Source organism: Coregonus clupeaformis, chromosome 1, assembly GCF_020615455.1.
Source record: "Coregonus clupeaformis isolate EN_2021a chromosome 1, ASM2061545v1, whole genome shotgun sequence".
Lineage (NCBI taxonomy): Eukaryota > Metazoa > Chordata > Actinopteri > Salmoniformes > Salmonidae > Coregonus > Coregonus clupeaformis.
Window position 1 is genome coordinate 9,260,245 of NC_059192.1, and position 17,580 is coordinate 9,277,824.

The 17,580-nt window shown below is 42.0% G+C and overlaps 2 protein-coding genes across 3 annotated transcripts in view; one reads left to right on the top strand and one right to left on the bottom strand.

Moving 5' to 3' along the window:
* LOC121582576 (carbonic anhydrase-related protein 10) overlaps positions 1 to 7,985 on the top strand; it is a 311,162-nt gene extending 303,177 nt beyond the window's left edge. Inside the window, exons 7-11 of one of the 2 annotated variants that reach the window (XM_041898596.2) lie at positions 1,157 to 1,229; positions 6,171 to 6,325; positions 6,579 to 6,753; positions 7,140 to 7,212; positions 7,899 to 7,985. In XM_041898596.2, coding sequence (XP_041754530.1) covers positions 1,157 to 1,229; positions 6,171 to 6,325; positions 6,579 to 6,753; positions 7,140 to 7,174 — 438 coding nt within the window. In that variant the 3' untranslated portion in view covers positions 7,175 to 7,212; positions 7,899 to 7,985. The remainder of the gene's footprint in view (positions 1 to 1,156; positions 1,230 to 6,170; positions 6,326 to 6,578; positions 6,754 to 7,139; positions 7,213 to 7,898) is intronic. The other variant, XM_041898680.2, reaches the window with a different exon arrangement.
* Positions 7,986 to 12,716: 4,731 nt separating this feature from the next.
* LOC121581947 (alpha-N-acetylgalactosamine-specific lectin) lies at positions 12,717 to 16,467 on the bottom strand. Its single transcript, XM_041897367.2, has 6 exons — positions 16,385 to 16,467; positions 15,840 to 15,974; positions 15,635 to 15,726; positions 13,929 to 14,063; positions 13,686 to 13,797; positions 12,717 to 13,295 (listed from the first exon to the last, which is right to left on the bottom strand). Exons 2-6 carry the CDS (start codon positions 15,919 to 15,921, stop codon positions 13,213 to 13,215), a joined length of 504 nt encoding a protein of 167 aa, XP_041753301.2. The 5' UTR covers positions 15,922 to 15,974; positions 16,385 to 16,467; the 3' UTR covers positions 12,717 to 13,212.
* Between the last annotated feature and the right edge of the window lie 1,113 nt (positions 16,468 to 17,580).

The following is a 17,580-nucleotide window of genomic DNA, read 5'->3' on the forward strand; positions in this document are numbered from 1 at the left end:
TGAAGAGATGGGAAGTGAGGTAATTAGTTGTGTCCTTCACTATCTCAGGAACCCATTTCTCGGGAATTGTGACTCATGTTTCCAGGGGACCATTAACACCTGCACACCCACCATGTTACCCTTTCAGTGACTCAGACTGCCAGTAAGTAAGGGCTTCCTTCGGGTGTCAGTGTCCTGAGCCGCTATTAGAAATGGCAATGGGGGGATGTAACTGTGTGCGGTCACATGTGGAAGCACACAAACAATGGAGGATGACATAGTGAGACTGTTGAGATGGAATTTGAGTCATCTTCAGCGTGGGCCATATCTACTAGACAAACATTGTGACAGTGACAGTGTCACCTAATGCTGTTGAACTGTTCCTCTCAGTAGCTACTTTTACTTCACAGGTTGGAGAGAACTCCCTAATTACATCTTGCAGAATAACATGTCTGCATCCCCCTAGGTGCTTTCTCCATTAAAAGTGTTCAAAACATCTTAGAGAGACAGAAAAGAGAGAGAGAGAGAGAGAGAGAGAGAGAGAGAGAGAGAGAGAGAGAGAGAGAGAGAGAGAGAGAGAGAGAGAGAGAGAGAGAGAGAGAGAGAGAGAGAGAGAGAGAGAGAGAGAGAGAAAGAGCATAGTGACAAGGGACATCCATTTCTTTTTAATCACTTTGCCCCCAAGACATCTTGACAATTAGAGTTGTGAGGAGGAGAACAGGATAGGATGCTGAGGCTGAGGACTATGGGGCTTTAAGGGAGAGTGCGGAGCATCTTTAACTGATTAGTGTCTAGACTCCGGAATCTTTAGACACAAGATAGGGCACTACAGGAACTGCTAACTGCTAAAAGCAGTTCAGGCTCTTTAAAGTGTCTCTCTCTGGCATTCAGGCCTCCTTAGGGTCGAACCCTTACTTGAGATGAACTTGTGCAACTTGCATTATGCGTGTAAATCATGCATTGAAATCAATGGGAGATTTGTTGGATGCTTGCCTCAAGTTAAGATATGTCCCTAAAGCGAATGCACTTGAATTGTTGATGTCATATTGTTAGTGTGTTTTGGTTCATTTTGAAATGCACTGTCAAGATTGTGGAATATGTAAGTAATTTGCGATGTGTGTGACTGGCTTTGATGTGACTGTCTGTGGGTGATTCTTTCTCTTCTCTTGTATTCCAGATTGCGGAGACTTCAAATGCATTCCTGAATCGAATGTTGAACAGAGACACCATCACAAGAATAACATATAAAAGTACGTAGAAATGCAAATGTAAACTCTAACGAGAAACACAGTGGAACAAGTCAAAGAGTCGCTGGAGAGTCTGCAGTAGTTGGTTCCTTCTTCCGGAGGGTTAGTAGGCAGAGACAGCTAGGGCTGCTAGATGGCCATATTAGAAAGGCACATGGCTGCTCAGAGAAGAGATATAATTGGATTAATTGGGTAGAGAAGAGGCTGAGTAAACACAGTGACCCCCAGTGCATTGGAAGGTCTCAGAGGCATCAACGAGCTGTCATAACCACACACACACACACACACACACACACACACACACACACACACACACACACACACACACACACACACACACACACACATACACACAGCATCCAAATGGAATGATTAATTCCACAGATGTGTGGTGGCGGAGTGGGTTTAGTGTTCAAATCAAATCAAATCAAATTTTATTGGTCACATGCGCCGAATACAACAGGTGCAGACATTACAGTGAAATGCTTACTTACAGCCCTTAACCAACAGTGCATTTATTTTTTACAAAAAAAGTAAAAATAAAACAACAACAAAAAAAGTGTTCAGAGAAAAAAGAGCAGAAGTAAAATAAAGTGACAGTAGGGAGGCTATATATACAGGGGGGTACCGTTGCAGAGTCAATGTGCGGGGGCACCCGGCTAGTTGAGGTAGTTGAGGTAATATGTACATGTGGGTAGAGTTAAAGTGACTATGCATAAATAATTAACAGAGTAGCAGCAGCGTAAAAAGGATGGGGTGGGGGGCAGTGCAAATAGTCCGGGTAGCCATGATTAGCTGTTCAGGAGTCTTATGGCTTGGGGGTAGAAGCTGTTGGGAAGTCTTTTGGACCTAGACTTGGCACTCCGGTACCGCTTGCCGTGCGGTAGCAGAGAGAACAGTCTATGACTAGGGTGGCTGGAGTCTTTGAGTGTGTTAGCGTAGTGTGGAGAGATAATAGATGGGGGGAGAGAGAGAGAGAGAGAGAGAGAGAGAGAGAGAGAGAGAGAGAGAGAGAGAGAGAGAGAGAGAGAGAGAGAGAGAGAGAGAGAGAGAGAGAAATGGACAGAGAGCGAGAGAGAGAGAGAGAGAGAGAGAGAGAGAGAGAGACAATGATGGAGAGAGGGATAGATAGACAGAGTTGCAAGATAGGGACAGAGAGAGAGAGAGAGAGAGATTGACAGCGAGAGAGGGAAATGGACATAGCGAGAGAGAGAGAGAGAGAGAGAGAGAGAGAGAGAGAGAGAGAGGATGATGAGAGAGGGATAGATCGACAGAGTTGCAAGATAGGGACAGAGAGAAAGAGAGAGCGAGAGAGGGGAGCATCAGCAAGAGAGAGAGAAACAAAGTCTTGTTGGTGGTTATGTCGAGTTCCCCCTGCCAGGCCTGACTCTCCTGTCCTCCCCAGCTCTGTGGCAGTGGCCAGGGGCTGATTGCTCTGTGCTGTGCCACACCGTGGTTGTCTGTGTTAGCTTTATTAGACTACGGCCCAATTCATCCAGAGCAAGGGGAGGAGGGAGAGTCATTTCCAGAGGAGGAGGAAGAGGGTGGGGGGAGGGGTAGAGGGGAGAGTCACTTCCAGAGGAGGAAGAGAGTCAGTTCCAGAGGAGGAGGAAGACGGAGGAGGGAGAGTCAATTCCAGCCCAGCGACTTTCACTCTCCCTGTTAGCACTGTCCACCTCTATTCCGCTATCGACTTGCTGTCTTCATATTTCACCAACCCGGGCATAGCCCAGCCATCACACCATAAAGAGCCTGTCAGAGTCCCACTCCAGGGCAACCCTGACACCTCTCTCTCTCTCTCGCTCTCTCTCTCTTGCTCTCGCTCTATCTCTCGCTCTCTCTCTTGCTCTCGCTCTCTCGCTCTCTCTCTCTCCCCCCCAGCGAGAGAGGGAAATGGACAGAGAGAGAGAGAGATTGACAGAGAGAGAGAGAGAGAGAGAGAGAGAGAGAGAGAGAGAGAGAGAGAGAGAGAGAGAGAGAGAGAGAGAGAGAGAGAGAGAGAGAGAGAGAGAGCGAGAGAGAGAGAGAGAGCGAGAGAGAGAGAGAGAGATGGACAGCAAGAGAGGGAAATGGACAGAGAGAGAGAGAGCGCGAGAGAGAGAGAGAGAGAGAGAGAGAGAGAGAGAGAGAGAGAGAGAGAGAGAGAGAGAGAGAGAGAGAGAGAGAGAGAGAGAGAGAGATAATGATGGAGAGAGGGATAGATAGACAGTTGCAAGATAGGACAAAAAACCCGTTGTTTTCTTTAAGTTGGGTTGTTGATTCTGGGGTTTTGAGCTATGATCCACCGGGTCAGATCAGAAGACTGGAGGTGTGGTTTAGTAGGGACATGGCTTTCAGATAGTTATTTCTGGCCACCCGTGATAGTAAATGTAATTCCGGTTAATCTATTCTGTTGTATTGTCAACACATGTTAAGGTTGGGAACTGACACTTTTGTAGCTTTAATAAGGCTTACACAAGCGTATGAGTACCTTTTAAGTGCCTATGCAAATCCCACTGTTGGGATAGTTAACACGTTGTTATAATATTTAAATAATGTTATACATTTTATAATAAAATATGTAGTGTGCAAAAATCTTGAAAGAAAATTGAGATTTGCAGTGAAAAATGTAACATGAATGACATATACGTTCATGGGTTGCCAAAAATAGCTGTCTGGAAGCCACGCCCCCAATAGGCCACGTCTTTGGATTACCCAAAGAACCATCAATTGGGTTTTTATTCACTTTCATGCTGGGTTGACCCAGCAGATGGGTCTTTTTTTATGTAATCCCTAAATTATGTTCAGGCGGTGTGGCCTATTTGGGGGCGTGGCTTTATGAAAATACCCAAAATTACAACCAACTAATTGTAGCATTACCGGCAAAATGTAAGAAGCAAGTGGAAGGGGGAGAAAGTAAGGAACCTGTCTGTTGGCCCTGCATTAAAGACCAAAATTGGTTAAAAGCTTCATTTCAGGACCAATAAATTGATAGCTGTGCCATATAGTTGGGAAAAGATTTTCGATATACCGATTCCATGGCACATGGTTTATGAACTGATACACAAAATGACACCAGATTCAAAACTTAGAGTTTTTCCAATTTAAATTATTAAACACAATTCTTGCAACCAATAGAATGTTATATATGGGGGATACAACCATCCCAGCTCTGCAGATTTTGCTGCGAAAAGACAGAATCATTAGATCATTTGTTTTGGTACTGTCCATATGTAGCTTGTTTTTGGTCGCAGGTTCAGGAATGGCTGAAGAATTGCAACATTTACCTGGAGCTAACTCTGCAAATAGCACTGCTGGGTGATTTGAAAAGTCCTAGTCAATCAATCAATAATATAATACTACTCTTAGCAAAAATGTTTATCTTTAATTTACAATCTTTAGAAACTATGAGAATAGAAAGGTTCAGAACTTTTGTGAAACAGCACAGTTGAAAAATATATGGCAAATAAAAACCAAAACTGAATGGTGTTCAGAGATAGATGGGAGAGGTTGAGTGGAGCTGAAGGGTGGGACTAAAAATAACAAGATAACTAATGTAAAATATACTGTGTCCGTAAAATGTATGTAGGATGCATAAGCTGGAAGTAGAAGCCTAAGTGTTGTTGTCCATTAGTTCACTCCAATTAGGGAATGGATGGTAGGGTTAGGGGAAAATAATAAAGGAAAATATATTTCAAAAAATATATATGAGGGATTGGAAATGATGCAGACAATTACATTGATGGAAACCACAGTCTATATGCAATATTAAACCTGATCTACCCCCTAAAAAAAAAAAAAAATAATAATAATAATAGTAATAAAATAAATGAAAAATAAAAAGGGGGTATGTCATGCAATCTGCTATACCAACAGCCTGTCAAGCAGTCGGAGGGATGCTATACCAACAGCCTGTCAAGCAGTCGGAGGATTACTATACCAACAGCCTGTCAAGCAGTCGGAGGATTACTATACCAACAGCCTGTCAAGCAGTCGGAGGATTACTATACCAACAGCCTGTCAAGCAGTCGGAGGGATGCTATACCAACAGCCTGTCAAGCAGTCGGAGGATTACTATACCAACAGCCTGTCAAGCAGTCGGAGGATTACTATACCAACAGCCTGTCAAGCAGTCGGAGGATTACTATACCAACAGCCTGTCAAGCAGTCGGAGGGATGCTATACCAACAGCCTGTCAAGCAGTCGGAGGGATGCTATACCAAAAGCTTGTCAAGCAGTCGGAGGGATGCTATACCAAAAGCTTGTCAAGGAGTCGGAGGGATACCAGCTCAGTGTAAAATTAGAAATATGCAAAACATCTACACGTAAATGATGAGCACACCAGTTGTGGATGTAGTACGTTTTGAGACTGTAAGACAAATATATCATGTAAATTCTAAACTAAATATTAGCTTGAGAGGACATTAATTGTGATTGATACAAGCTTACAATGCAGTGTTCTACAATCCTGGAACTAGGGACCCACGGGGGGTGCAGGGTTTTGTTCCAGCCTAGCACAAATTAATCTATTTCAACTAGTAAGTGCTTGTGTTGGACCTGAGCTAGGACACAAGCATGCACACTCTGTAGATCTCCAGGACCAGGACTGAAGAACTCTGTAATGCTCCAGGACCAGGACTGAAGAACTCTGTAACTCTCCAGGACCAGGACTGAATAACTCTGTAACTCTCCAGGACCAGGACTGAAGAACTCTGTAACGCTCCAGGACCAGGACTGAATAACTCTGTAACTCTCCAGGACCAGGACTGAAGAACTCTGTAACTCTCCAGGACCAGGACTGAAGAACTCTGTAACTCTCCAGGACCAGGACTGAAGAACTCTGTAACTCTCCAGGTCCAAGACTGAAGAACTCTGTAACTCTCCAGGACCAGGACTGAAGAACTCTGCTATATAACATATTAAGATGTAATATTGAAACCTGTCTATCTTGTCTGTCTTCTCCAGATGATGCATATTTACTGATGGGCCTGAACATCGAGGAGATTTACCCAGAAACCTCTAGTTTTATCACATATGACGGGTCGATGACCATCCCGCCTTGCTTTGAGACGGCCACGTGGATCCTGATGAATAAGCCAGTGTACATCACACAGATGCAGGTCTGTCTCAACAGTAGCTTCTTACTGCTTAGTTACATAAGACTGTCAAACAGCAATTATGTTCCTCCACATGGCTTGTTCTCCCAGTCTTACTGAAATAATGTGCCTTTTCTTCACTTCCGATCCTCTCTCATCTCTGCTTTCCTCTCCTCTCGTTCCTTCTTTTACATACTCTACATTTCCATCCTCTTTACCCCTCTCTTTTTGTTCATGAACACCCGTTCCCCCTCCTCTCCTCTTCTTTCCTCTCCAGATGCACTCCTTACGGCTGTTGAGTCAGAACCAGCCGTCTCAGATCTTCCTGAGTATGAGTGACAATGTTCGCCCTGTCCAACCTCTGAACAACCGCTGCATCCGGACCAACATCAACTTCAGCATGCAGGGCAAAGACTGTCCCAACAACAGGGCCCAGAAGCTTCAGTACCGAGGTAAACACAGCTCCAATCCACCCACCACCACCATTTTGTTAGCGATTTATTTAAACCAGGTCTGACTAGCAGACATTTACAAAATGGTGGTGAAGGAGTCATGGACATTTACCTTGGTTGTTTTCTATATGTCTGCTTGTGCCCCTCATAAAGCTATTAACTACCTAAAACATAGTCTTATCAGCTTTGTAAGTAAAGCATTAACGTTTATAGATTTGAAAGAGTCATTGTATATTATGTATATTATAGCAATATTTCCAACAAGTGTTGAAGCGTCTGAGTGTGTGGGCCAAACTATTTCATAACTACAAAGCCAACTCAGCATCTCAGTGTGATTCAGGGACTCTGCATGCAGTCTGTTTACCATCTCCTCTCCTCTGTTTCAGCCAATATATCTGGGCAACTGCTGCACAAAATGTGAATTTTACCCCTGAAGCATATATACAGTGAGGGCAAGAGGTAACCCCTATTATTCATTGTATTCTTCTTTCAGGATCTACTGTACTGTAGCAAGACTGTTCTGTTCTCTTATCCTCTCGCTCTCCGATGAAATTCTTATTCTGTGCAGCAGTTGTTGAGAGATTGAAACACACACACAGACACACACAAGAATGAGAAGAATGTGTGCGCCCACACATTATCAGGCTTACAGCCACACACACACATATATTTACGCACACACTTTTACCCACACACCCCTACAGTATCTTTTACTCTGCCTTTCCAACCCGCCCCCAGAGAGTAAACAGAAACAGCACAATAGCAGCAGGGTTGTCTCTTGTCTTTAATTACACTAGTTGTACTTGTTCATCTAAGGTTAAACCTTGAAGGCAGAGGAAAGTCAGCCCCCTCATAGCTAGGTGTCAGTGGGCTAATTGAATGGGAAATGTATATTGGGACACTAACAGAATGCTAACTAACAGACACTGTAGAAATACTGTTATTTAGCATACATTGCTAATATTAACATGCACACCACAGCACCGTATCGCTATGTTCAGTGCATTCTGGTCTCAATCCTAACAATATATTGTCGTGTTAATATGAATGTTATAGATGCTGCTGGATAGAAAGGGCTCCATGCTAGACATACATGTGTAGATAAAGTAGTGTTCTTCTCACCCTGTCCCTCTCCTCTCTTCCAGTGAATGAGTGGCTGCTAAAGTAGTCTCTCTCTTGGATGAGCACAGGAACAAGACACAAAGACAGAGAGAGAGGGGGGGAGAGAGAGATAGAGAGAGAGAGAGAGAGAGAGAGAGAGAGAGAGAGAGAGAGAGAGAGAGAGAGAGAGAGAGAGAGAGAGAGAGAGAGAGAGAGAGAGAGAGAGAGAGAGAGAGAGAGAGAGAGAGAGAGAGAGAGAGAGAGAGAGAGAGGGAAGGAAGGAAGAAAACAACTGGAAACCACACCTGCATCTCATCTAAGATTATTTAATGTGAAAAGAGAAAACAAGAAATTGAACATTACCAAGTAAAAGACTCTGCGTTGCTTTGCAAAGGGACTACTACTTTTCATACGTACATCGAGAACTATTTGAATTCCAACACATGCTAACTAACACGTCCATTACAAATATACCTATTATGAAACCTGTTTTGATACTGATACTTTTTGGGGGAGATAACAAAATGTTTAAAACGCTGAAGCATTTATTTCGTACAGCCTCTTCTTCACACGGACTGAGTAGGACTGATTGGGACTTTGTACATAGACACCTTGCTACCAATGGGATCTTAAGGACTTATCAAGACAATGCCCCTAGTGGTTGAGACAGAGAAGGTCTGCAAGGCTCATAGCTGCATCGTCATCACCGTCACCTACAAGGCATGCCGACTGCAACAACCCAAGAGAGCTAGACCTTACATCCTTGCCTTGTAACAGTAGGTCATTACGAAAGGAACAACGGAAAGGATATTCTGTCTAAGTGATGAACCGATGAGTGTCTTGGCCTTTGTTGTATATAGTATACTTATCAGTACTGCTGAAAAACTGAATATGTAAAGAAAAATACAAATAAACATTTTAAAAGATATATTAAGAGAATAAAAAAAAATATGAGTATTTTAAAGGCCCAGTGCAGTCAAAAATGTGATTTTCCTGTGTTTTATATTTCCACACTATGAGGTTGGAATAATACTGTGAAATTGTGAAAAATATGATAATGCCCTTTTAGTGTAAGTGCTTTTTGAAAAGACCACCTGAGATTTCAGCCTGTTTTGGTGGGATGTAGTTTTGGCCTTCCATGGTGACATCACCATGCAGTAAATTAGTTAATAGACCAAAATAGTTCCAAATCTCTCTGCCAATAACAGCTAATTCTCAGTTTTTCCCCTCCCCACTCAGACCACTCCCAGACAGTCCTAGCAAAATACTTGCTAGAGAAATTGCCCTTTGCTAAGAAGCAATTTCTGTTTCTTTTTGGCCATTTTAATTGAAAACAATCACAGTAAGGTACTTAATTGTAACCCAGAAATGATTTGATATTGAGATTAACATCGGCTGCAATGGACCTTCAAACGTTTGGTGCACTTTGAATTGCAGAAGCAGTTCTGAGCTGAAGCCTGTTTTATTGCTTACAATGGTCATACACTGTATTTGAGTAATGTTATAAGCCCAATAAATGTGTCTGGAAAGTTCACTTTGGAAAATATGCTTCACTTTACACTGTTGTTTCTATGTATTGGGTTTTGTGCCAAGTTATTGAATGAATTAACGAGGTGAGTTATGCACGTTGGTGAGTGAGAAATCCATTCTCAACTACAGCAAGCCGCTATATGTCCTCCAGTGGAGGCTCCTCAGAGGAGGAAGGGGAGGACCATCCTCCTCAATGAATTTTTTATTTATTTTTTATAGTGAAACATTAAAAATGTTATCCTTTTTAGATAAAACTATACTAACTATATTCACGTCAACAAATAAATGATTAAAACACACTGTTTTGCAATGAAGGTCTACAGTAGCCTCAACAGCACCCTCTAGGTTAGCACCATGGTGTAGCCGGAGGACACCTAGCTTCCATCCTCCTCTGGGTAAATTGTCTTCAATACAAACATAGGAGGCTCATGGTTCTCACCCCCATCCATTGACTTACACAGTAATTATGACAATTTCCTGAGGACATCCTCCAACCTATCAGAGCTCTTGCAGCATGAACTGAGATGTTGTCCACCCAATCAAAGGATCAGATAATTAATCTAGTACTGAAATACAGTGGGGAAAAAAAGTATTTAGTCAGCCACCAATTGTGCAAGTTCTCCCACTTAAAAAGATGAGAGAGGCCTGTAATTTTCATCATAGGTACACGTCAACTATGACAGACAAATTGAGGAAAAAAATCCAGAAAATCACATTGTAGGATTTTTAATGAATTTATTTGCAAATTATGGTGGAAAATAAGTATTTGGTCACCTACAAACAAGCAAGATTTCTGGCTCTCACAGACCTGTATCTTCTTCTTTAAGAGGCTCCTCTGTCCTCCACTCGTTACCTGTATTAATGGCACCTGTTTGAACTTGTTATCAGTATAAAAGACACCTGTCCACAAACTCAAACAGTCACACTCCAAACTCCACTATGGCCAAGACCAAAGAGCTGTCAAAGGACACCATAAACAAAATTGTAGACCTGCACCAGGCTGGGAAGACTGAATCTGCAATAGGTAAGCAGCTTGGTTTGAAGAAATCAACTGTGGGAGCAATTATTAGGAAATGGAAGACATACAAGACCACTGATAATCTCCCTCGATCTGGGGCTCCACGGAAGATCTCACCCCGTGGGGTCAAAATGATCACAAGAACGGTGAGCAAAAATCCCAGAACCACACGGGGGGACCTAGTGAATGACCTGCAGAGAGCTGGGACCAAAGTAACAAAGCCTACCATCAGTAACACACTACGCCGCCAGGGACTCAAATCCTGCAGTGCCAGACGTGTCCCCCTGCTTAAGCCAGTACATGTCCAGGCCCGTCTGAAGTTTGCTAGAGTGCATTTGAATGATCCAGAAGAGGATTGGGAGAATGTCATATGGTCAGATGAAACCAAAATATAACTTTTTGGTAAAAACTCAACTCGTCGTGTTTGGAGGACAAAGAATGCTGAGTTGCATCCAAAGAACACCATACCTACTGTGAAGCATGGGGGTGGAAACATCATGCTTTGGGGCTGTTTTTCTGCAAAGGGACCAGGACGACTGATCCGTGTAAAGGAAAGAATGAATGGGGCCATGAATCGTGAGATTTTGAGTGAAAACCTCCTTCAGCAAGGGCATTGAAGATGAAACGTGGCTGGGTCTTTCAGCATGACAATGATCCCAAACACACCGCCCGGGCAACGAAGGAGTGGCTTCGTAAGAAGCATTTCAAGGTCCTGGAGTGGCCTAGCCAGTCTCCAGATCTCAACCCCATAGAAAATCTTTGGAGGGAGTTGAAAGTCCGTGTTGCCCAGCGACAGCCCCAAAACATCACTGCTCTAGAGGAGATCTGCATGGAGGAATGGGCCAAAATACCAGCAACAGTGTGTGAAAACCTTGTGAAGACTTACAGAAAACATTTGACCTGTGTCATTGCCAACAAAGGGTATATAACAAAGTATTGAGAAACTTTTGTTATTGACCAAATACTTATTTTCCACCATAATTTGAAAATAAATTCATAAAAAGTCCTACAATGTGATTTTCTGGAATTTTTTTCCTAATTTTGTCTGTCATAGTTGACGTGTACCTATGATGAAAATTACAGGCCTCTCTCATCTTTTTAAGTGGGAGAACTTGCACAATTGGTGGCTGACTAAATACTTTTTTTCCCCACTGTACAATGTGGTGAGTAGTTGACTCAAAGACAGAGAAAGACAATAGTTGAACAGCTTTGATAAAAAAATAAAAATGGATCAAGAGAGAGAGAGCTAGCTATATATTTCTCATTTTTTTTAATTACTTTCAATTATATTTACTTAGGTAGCAAATGCAGTTAGCTAGTTTAGCCTACTCATGTTAGCTAGCTGGCTGTGACTATCCAACATCGGAACTCTTCCAAGTCATGGTAAGCTTTTGGTATTCTAATTTATTGCCACCGGGCAGTGTAACTGCTAATTGCTTATAGACTGTACTGCATGATTGTAGCGGGTTTACTAGCTAACATGTTAGTTCTATTAGCTACAGTATGTTGACTATGACATTACTTTAGCTAATATGGTGACAACGATGTAGGCTGTGCGTAGCTGTCATGATATGAATGTTTGGCTTGGAAAGGTTTTTTTGCCTGGTCACAGACAGCTGATGTGTTGTGCATTGAAGTCCACAAGCAAAGGGAAGAGGTGAGAGGAGGAAAATGCGTAGATGCGAGAAGGAATACAACGAGCTGTTTGTATCTTGTTATGAAAGTGAACTGTGTTTGCGTGTGATCAGGGATGTATTCATTCCGCCGAGTCTGTTGAAAAACATTTCTTAAACGGAAGAAAGCGGAATGAAACGGGTATAAACATACCTGAATTTTTCCAATAGAAACTCTCGTTTGCAACTGTTGAGCTACTGATTACACCCTCGATCAGCTAGATATAGGCAAGAGTTTGCAAGGCAGTATTGAATATGTCACAGTCTGTCCATGTCTTTCTGTCACCTCAAATCTTTCTCTCGACCTGTGTACACCTACGTTTTAAACTTTCATTCATAGACTAGGTTGTAGCAACCTCATGATGGTTATAATGTCATGTAGCTAGTAGGCAAAACCTATCAATGTTACATTGAACTGGGTGAATGGCATGTCATCCACTATGCTGTAATAGAAATAAGGCCATGTTCATAAAAAAAAAGAAATAATCATCCTCCCTCATCTTAAACGGCACCGACCGCCACGTGATGTTAGTATCACCTCCTTGATGTCTCACACATGGTAGAAGGTACCAGACACCTAACAATCAAGCTACTATATAGGAAATGATATGTAAAATAGATTGACCATGCCTGAGAAAGGGTGATGCTGAAAGGTTTTATTCAAAGAGGCATGGAAGCATTGAGGGATAATCGGGACGCAAGAATTCCAACAATTCTTTCAATATTCCATATAATAGGCGAACCATTAAAAATGTGTTGAGTGTTGAGACTAATTTTACCCGTACCTTCAACACTATCCTGTCTGTGTTCTTAGATAACAGTCGGTTGTGAGTTAGTGAGGGGATTGAACCGTTTGTTTGTGGATAAACCTTTAGTGGGCGCCTCAATGGTTGGTAGCTTAAGGCTAGTAATGTGCAGAAAACATGAGCGAAAATGCAGTTGTAGAATCAACCTGACAATAACTTTAACAATTGAAAATGGCAACCAAAGATAATGTAATTGCCATTAGATCACTTTTTATCATATTGTCTTCAAGTATTCAACCGGTCCTCAATCAACGCATAGGAGTTTGCGTGCGATAGTAGAAAAGAAAATCAGAGTATGTTGGCCAAATAACTGCTGGACTCCTCTATCATCTTAGGCTACTCCACTTGGTAGCACTCTCATACAGACAAAGGTGCAGCCACTGTCACACTTGATGTCGTCGAAGCCCTCAGCCCCTGTAGAGGACAATGTCCCAGTTAGTCTCAGTTGAAGACAACACAAGAATAACGACAGCACTCAATGAGACAGATGGGAAAATTACAAATATCACATGATTTGTTACCGTGACGTTTGACAGGGTTTATACACTGCTTATTAGGCATGTAATGGTTCCCTTAATATTATTATGTATTTAACACAGGGTCCCTTCGGGCTAGGATTCAAACCAAACTGCATTGTAGCGTGCTTGACATTTTAAGGTAATTTCCAATTGAGCAGACATCTGCAGTGTTTACCTTGAATGTGATCTCCCTGAATGACGGGAATATTGCCTTTAAAAGGCACATTGTCGATACGGATTGGGATCTCGGCCTAAGTGTCACACATCCAAGAACAATTTTACTGACCTGAATAAGAGTTCAGTGCCACACAGTCTTCTTCTCCCCACTGCTGAGCTTTGGCACTTTCGGACCAGAACCAGTTGACGGATGACCCATCAGTCCACACATAATTCCCTTCCTGTCAGGGAGAACATTTCAAGGTTATCAACATCTTCTTGAAGGGCAGTAGTAACTTATCGAATGTCCAAATTAAAGAGATATGAAATAAGACCTGATTAAGTGCCACTTGAGTGTTAAGGATTTTTGTACCTTCTCAAGATCATTCAGTCCTACCCAGGCATAAGCAGAGGTACTCTGGGTCTGCTTCACCATGGAAAGGAGAAGCTGGTATTCTTCAACGCTGTGCACAGCAGCTAGGGTACCCCGATCTCTCTTACAGTAATCCTTTAGGAAGAAACATCCATGTTTTCATTGATTTCTTTTACAAGCCTTGTCTATGTAGACATTTGATCAGTAGTGGTACACTGTAATGGAAAACTGTAATTTGTATGGTAATTTTGGGTATTATCAACAGTGAAATGTCTCAGCCTCTATCTTTTTCCACTAATTGTTCTTTTTATTTGTGTTTTTTTCCTCCCCAATTTCGTGATATCCAATTGTTAGTTACAGTCTTGTCCCGCTGGGCCAATTGTGCGCTGCCTCATGGGTCTCTCGGTCGCGGCCAGCTGCGACACAGCCCGGGATCAAACCCGGATCTGTAGCGATGCCTCTAGCACTGATCAGTGCCTTAGACCGCTGCGCCACTCGGGAGGCCCCACTAATTGGTATTTTGAACCAATCACATCGGATCTATTCACATCAGATCTTTTTTAGCACTGATCTGATTGGTCAAAAGACAAATTAGTGAAGAAATATCAGAATCGGGCTGCCTGTGTAGACGCAGCCTGAGTAGAAACACAACACTTCGAATAACAGAAAAAGTGGCTATGGATGAAATAGATCATAATAACTTTTCAAATCATGAAAACAATTCAAAATATATGTTTTTGTAACATCAAATTTGACTATAAATGTGTTAAGATTTTAAAATATATGCTCATTTTGGGGCATTTAACCATTTACTTGTGTTACTGTCACGCCCTGACATTGAGATCTCTAGTTGGGTTGGTCAGGGTGTGAAATCTAATTTATATATTTCTATGTTGGCCGGGTGTGGTTCCCAATCAGAGGCAGCTGTCGGTCGTTGTCTCTGATTGGGGATCATACTTAGGCAGCCATGTTGCCTACCTTAGTTGTAGGATCTTGTTTCTGTTTGGCTTGTTTGATGGTTAGCGTCTTGAACGTCACGGTCTGTTGGATTTTGCTATTTTGTCGGTGTTTATTAAAATAAACAACTATGTACGCATACCACGCTGCACCTTGGTCCGATCCTTTACACAACGGACGTGACAGTTACAAAAGGTTAATAAAATAAAAATGTGTTACTGCAATCATTACCAATTTGGGGTAAAAAATTACCACCGTTGGCGCATTTAATTGAAAAATACGTTGCCGCTTTTAGGGTTAAAATGCTTTCATGTGTAAACAATTTACCTAGCAGCCAACCTGCTTGCACCAATCCCTGGTAATTACAGTAAAATACTGTTAAATACTAACCAATCCCCCTCAATGAATTTAATTAATCCGTTCATTCATTCCGATTACGGTAACATTTTATCGCTGAATAGGTTCTGTATTTTGGATGTTTTCACTGTATTTCTAACGCTTTCAAACAATATGATTCATCACGATTAAAACATTATTGCACTAAAATTATAAAAAGTTAACATGAGTTAACTTATTTACTTTGACAGCCCTTGTATTTATATTGCAGTAGGTCAAGTTCACGGCAACCCCTTTACAGTGTAATAAAAAAAAAAGGTAATTATATAATTGGAAATGTAAGTTATTTAAAATTCTCTTTTACACCATCACTGTAACTGGAAGTGTTGATTAGATTCAAATTGGACACTTACCAGTGCTTGCTGCCATCCCATTTGTTTGCGTACGAATCGGTAGCAATGGGGTATTGTGCTGTCAGGTCCAGTATACCCACTTGGACAGGTATCTGGAGAGAAAACGATGTATTTTAAATGCCTAACTATCACTAATTGGTTAGAACAGTAAATAGAAGAAAACTCAAAATAGACTGGATTCCAAATGGGATTGGTTGTCACTTACAGTGAGGATTGTGGGGGAGGGCTCCAGTTCCCAGAAGAGTGAGGAGGACACAGGCAAGAACAGACACAGTTATGACTCCCATGATGATGGATAGAGAATCGTGGTGGACCTTTGGGCCTTCTTCTGCAGTTCTTCCTAGATACAGAATTATATCAAAAAGTGTATTACTCAGGAAAAACCACAGCATTACAGATTAATGTAGGAGATAGGTAGATAGATGGATAGATATGCTGAATGTCAGAACAAAAGACGTGCATGTTTAATAGTTATTTAAATTCTACAATGTTTTTGGCAACAACAAATACAACAATTTTGGCCAGGATTTAATCTGATCTCGCTTTGGTCGGCAATGCACGTTTTAAAGGCAATATTTCCGTGTTCGCAGAGACCACATTCACAGTAAACGCTGCTTATGTCGGCTCAAATCGGAAATTAGCTTTAAATGGTGCATTGTCCAAATCTGCGATTAAATTAATGGCCGGGATTCAATCCAGACTTCTTGTGGCATAGCCCTGTTGATATTATAAAATCATAAAGACCCTCACCAAATTCAGAAGAGAGAAACTGAAGCGTCTTCCTTGAAGTGTTTCTTCAACCAGAAAGTGCAGGTGTCTTTTCACTCAAAATGTCAGGCCTTATAAAGAGACATTTGGGGGAAGTACTACTAGAGATATCATCTGCAAGTCACATTACCATTGCAGCAAGTAGTGATTGTGATCCATAATGTCCTTGGCCCCGTACATGTCTTTTTTTTTTTTTTTTTTTTTGCGGATGTACAGTGGGGAAAAAAAGTATTTAGTCAGCCACCAATTGTGCAAGTTCTCCCACTTAAAAAGATGAGAGAGGCCTGTAATTTTCATCATAGGTACACGTCAACTATGACAGACAAATTGAGGGAAAAAAATCCAGAAAATCACATTGTAGGATTTTTAATGAATTTATTTGCAAATTATGGTGGAAAATAAGTATTTGGTCACCTACAAACAAGCAAGATTTCTGGCTCTCACAGACCTGTAACTTCTTCTTTAAGAGGCTCCTCTGTCCTCCACTCGTTACCTGTATTAATGGCACCTGTTTGAACTTGTTATCAGTATAAAAGACACCTGTCCACAACCTCAAACAGTCACACTCCAAACTCCACTATAGCCAAGATCAAAGAGCTGTCAAAGGACACCAGAAACAAAATTGTAGACCTGCACCAGGCTGGGAAGACTGAATCTGCAATAGGTAAGCAGCTTGGTTTGAAGAAATCAACTGTGGGAGCAATTATTAGGAAATGGAAGACATACAAGACCACTGATAATCTCCCCTCGATCTGGGGCTCCACGCAAGATCTCACCCCGTGGGGTCAAAATGATCACAAGAACGGTGAGCAAAAATCCCAGAACCACACGGGGGGGACCTAGTGAATGACCTGCAGAGAGCTGGGACCAAAGTAACAAAGCCTACCATCAGTAACACACTACGCCGCCAGGGACTCAAATCCTGCAGTGCCAGACATGTCCCCCTGCTTAAGCCAGTACATGTCCAGGCCCGTCTGAAGTTTGCTAGAGTGCATTTGGATGATCAAGGAGAGGATTGGGAGAATGTCATATGGTCAGATGAAACCAAAATATAACTTTTTGGTAAAAACTCAACTCGTCGTGTTTGGAGGACAAAGAATGCTGAGTTGCATCCAAAGAACACCATACCTACTGTGAAGCATGGGGGTGGAAACATCATGCTTTGGGGCTGTTTTTCT

What these genes read in the sequence shown, in the direction of transcription:
- LOC121581947 (XM_041897367.2), bottom strand. Translation starts at nt 15,921, where the DNA reads ATGGGAGTCATAACTGTGTCTGTTCTTGCCTGTGTCCTCCTCACTCTT. An exon ending in TGGGATGGCAGCAAGCACTG is followed by an intron (nt 14,064 to 15,634) that starts GTAAGTGTCCAA and finishes TTCTTCCTAAAG; the next exon opens with GATTACTGTAAGAGAGATCG. An exon ending in GACTGAATGATCTTGAGAAG is followed by an intron (nt 13,798 to 13,928) that starts GTACAAAAATCC and finishes TCTCCCTGACAG; the next exon opens with GAAGGGAATTATGTGTGGAC.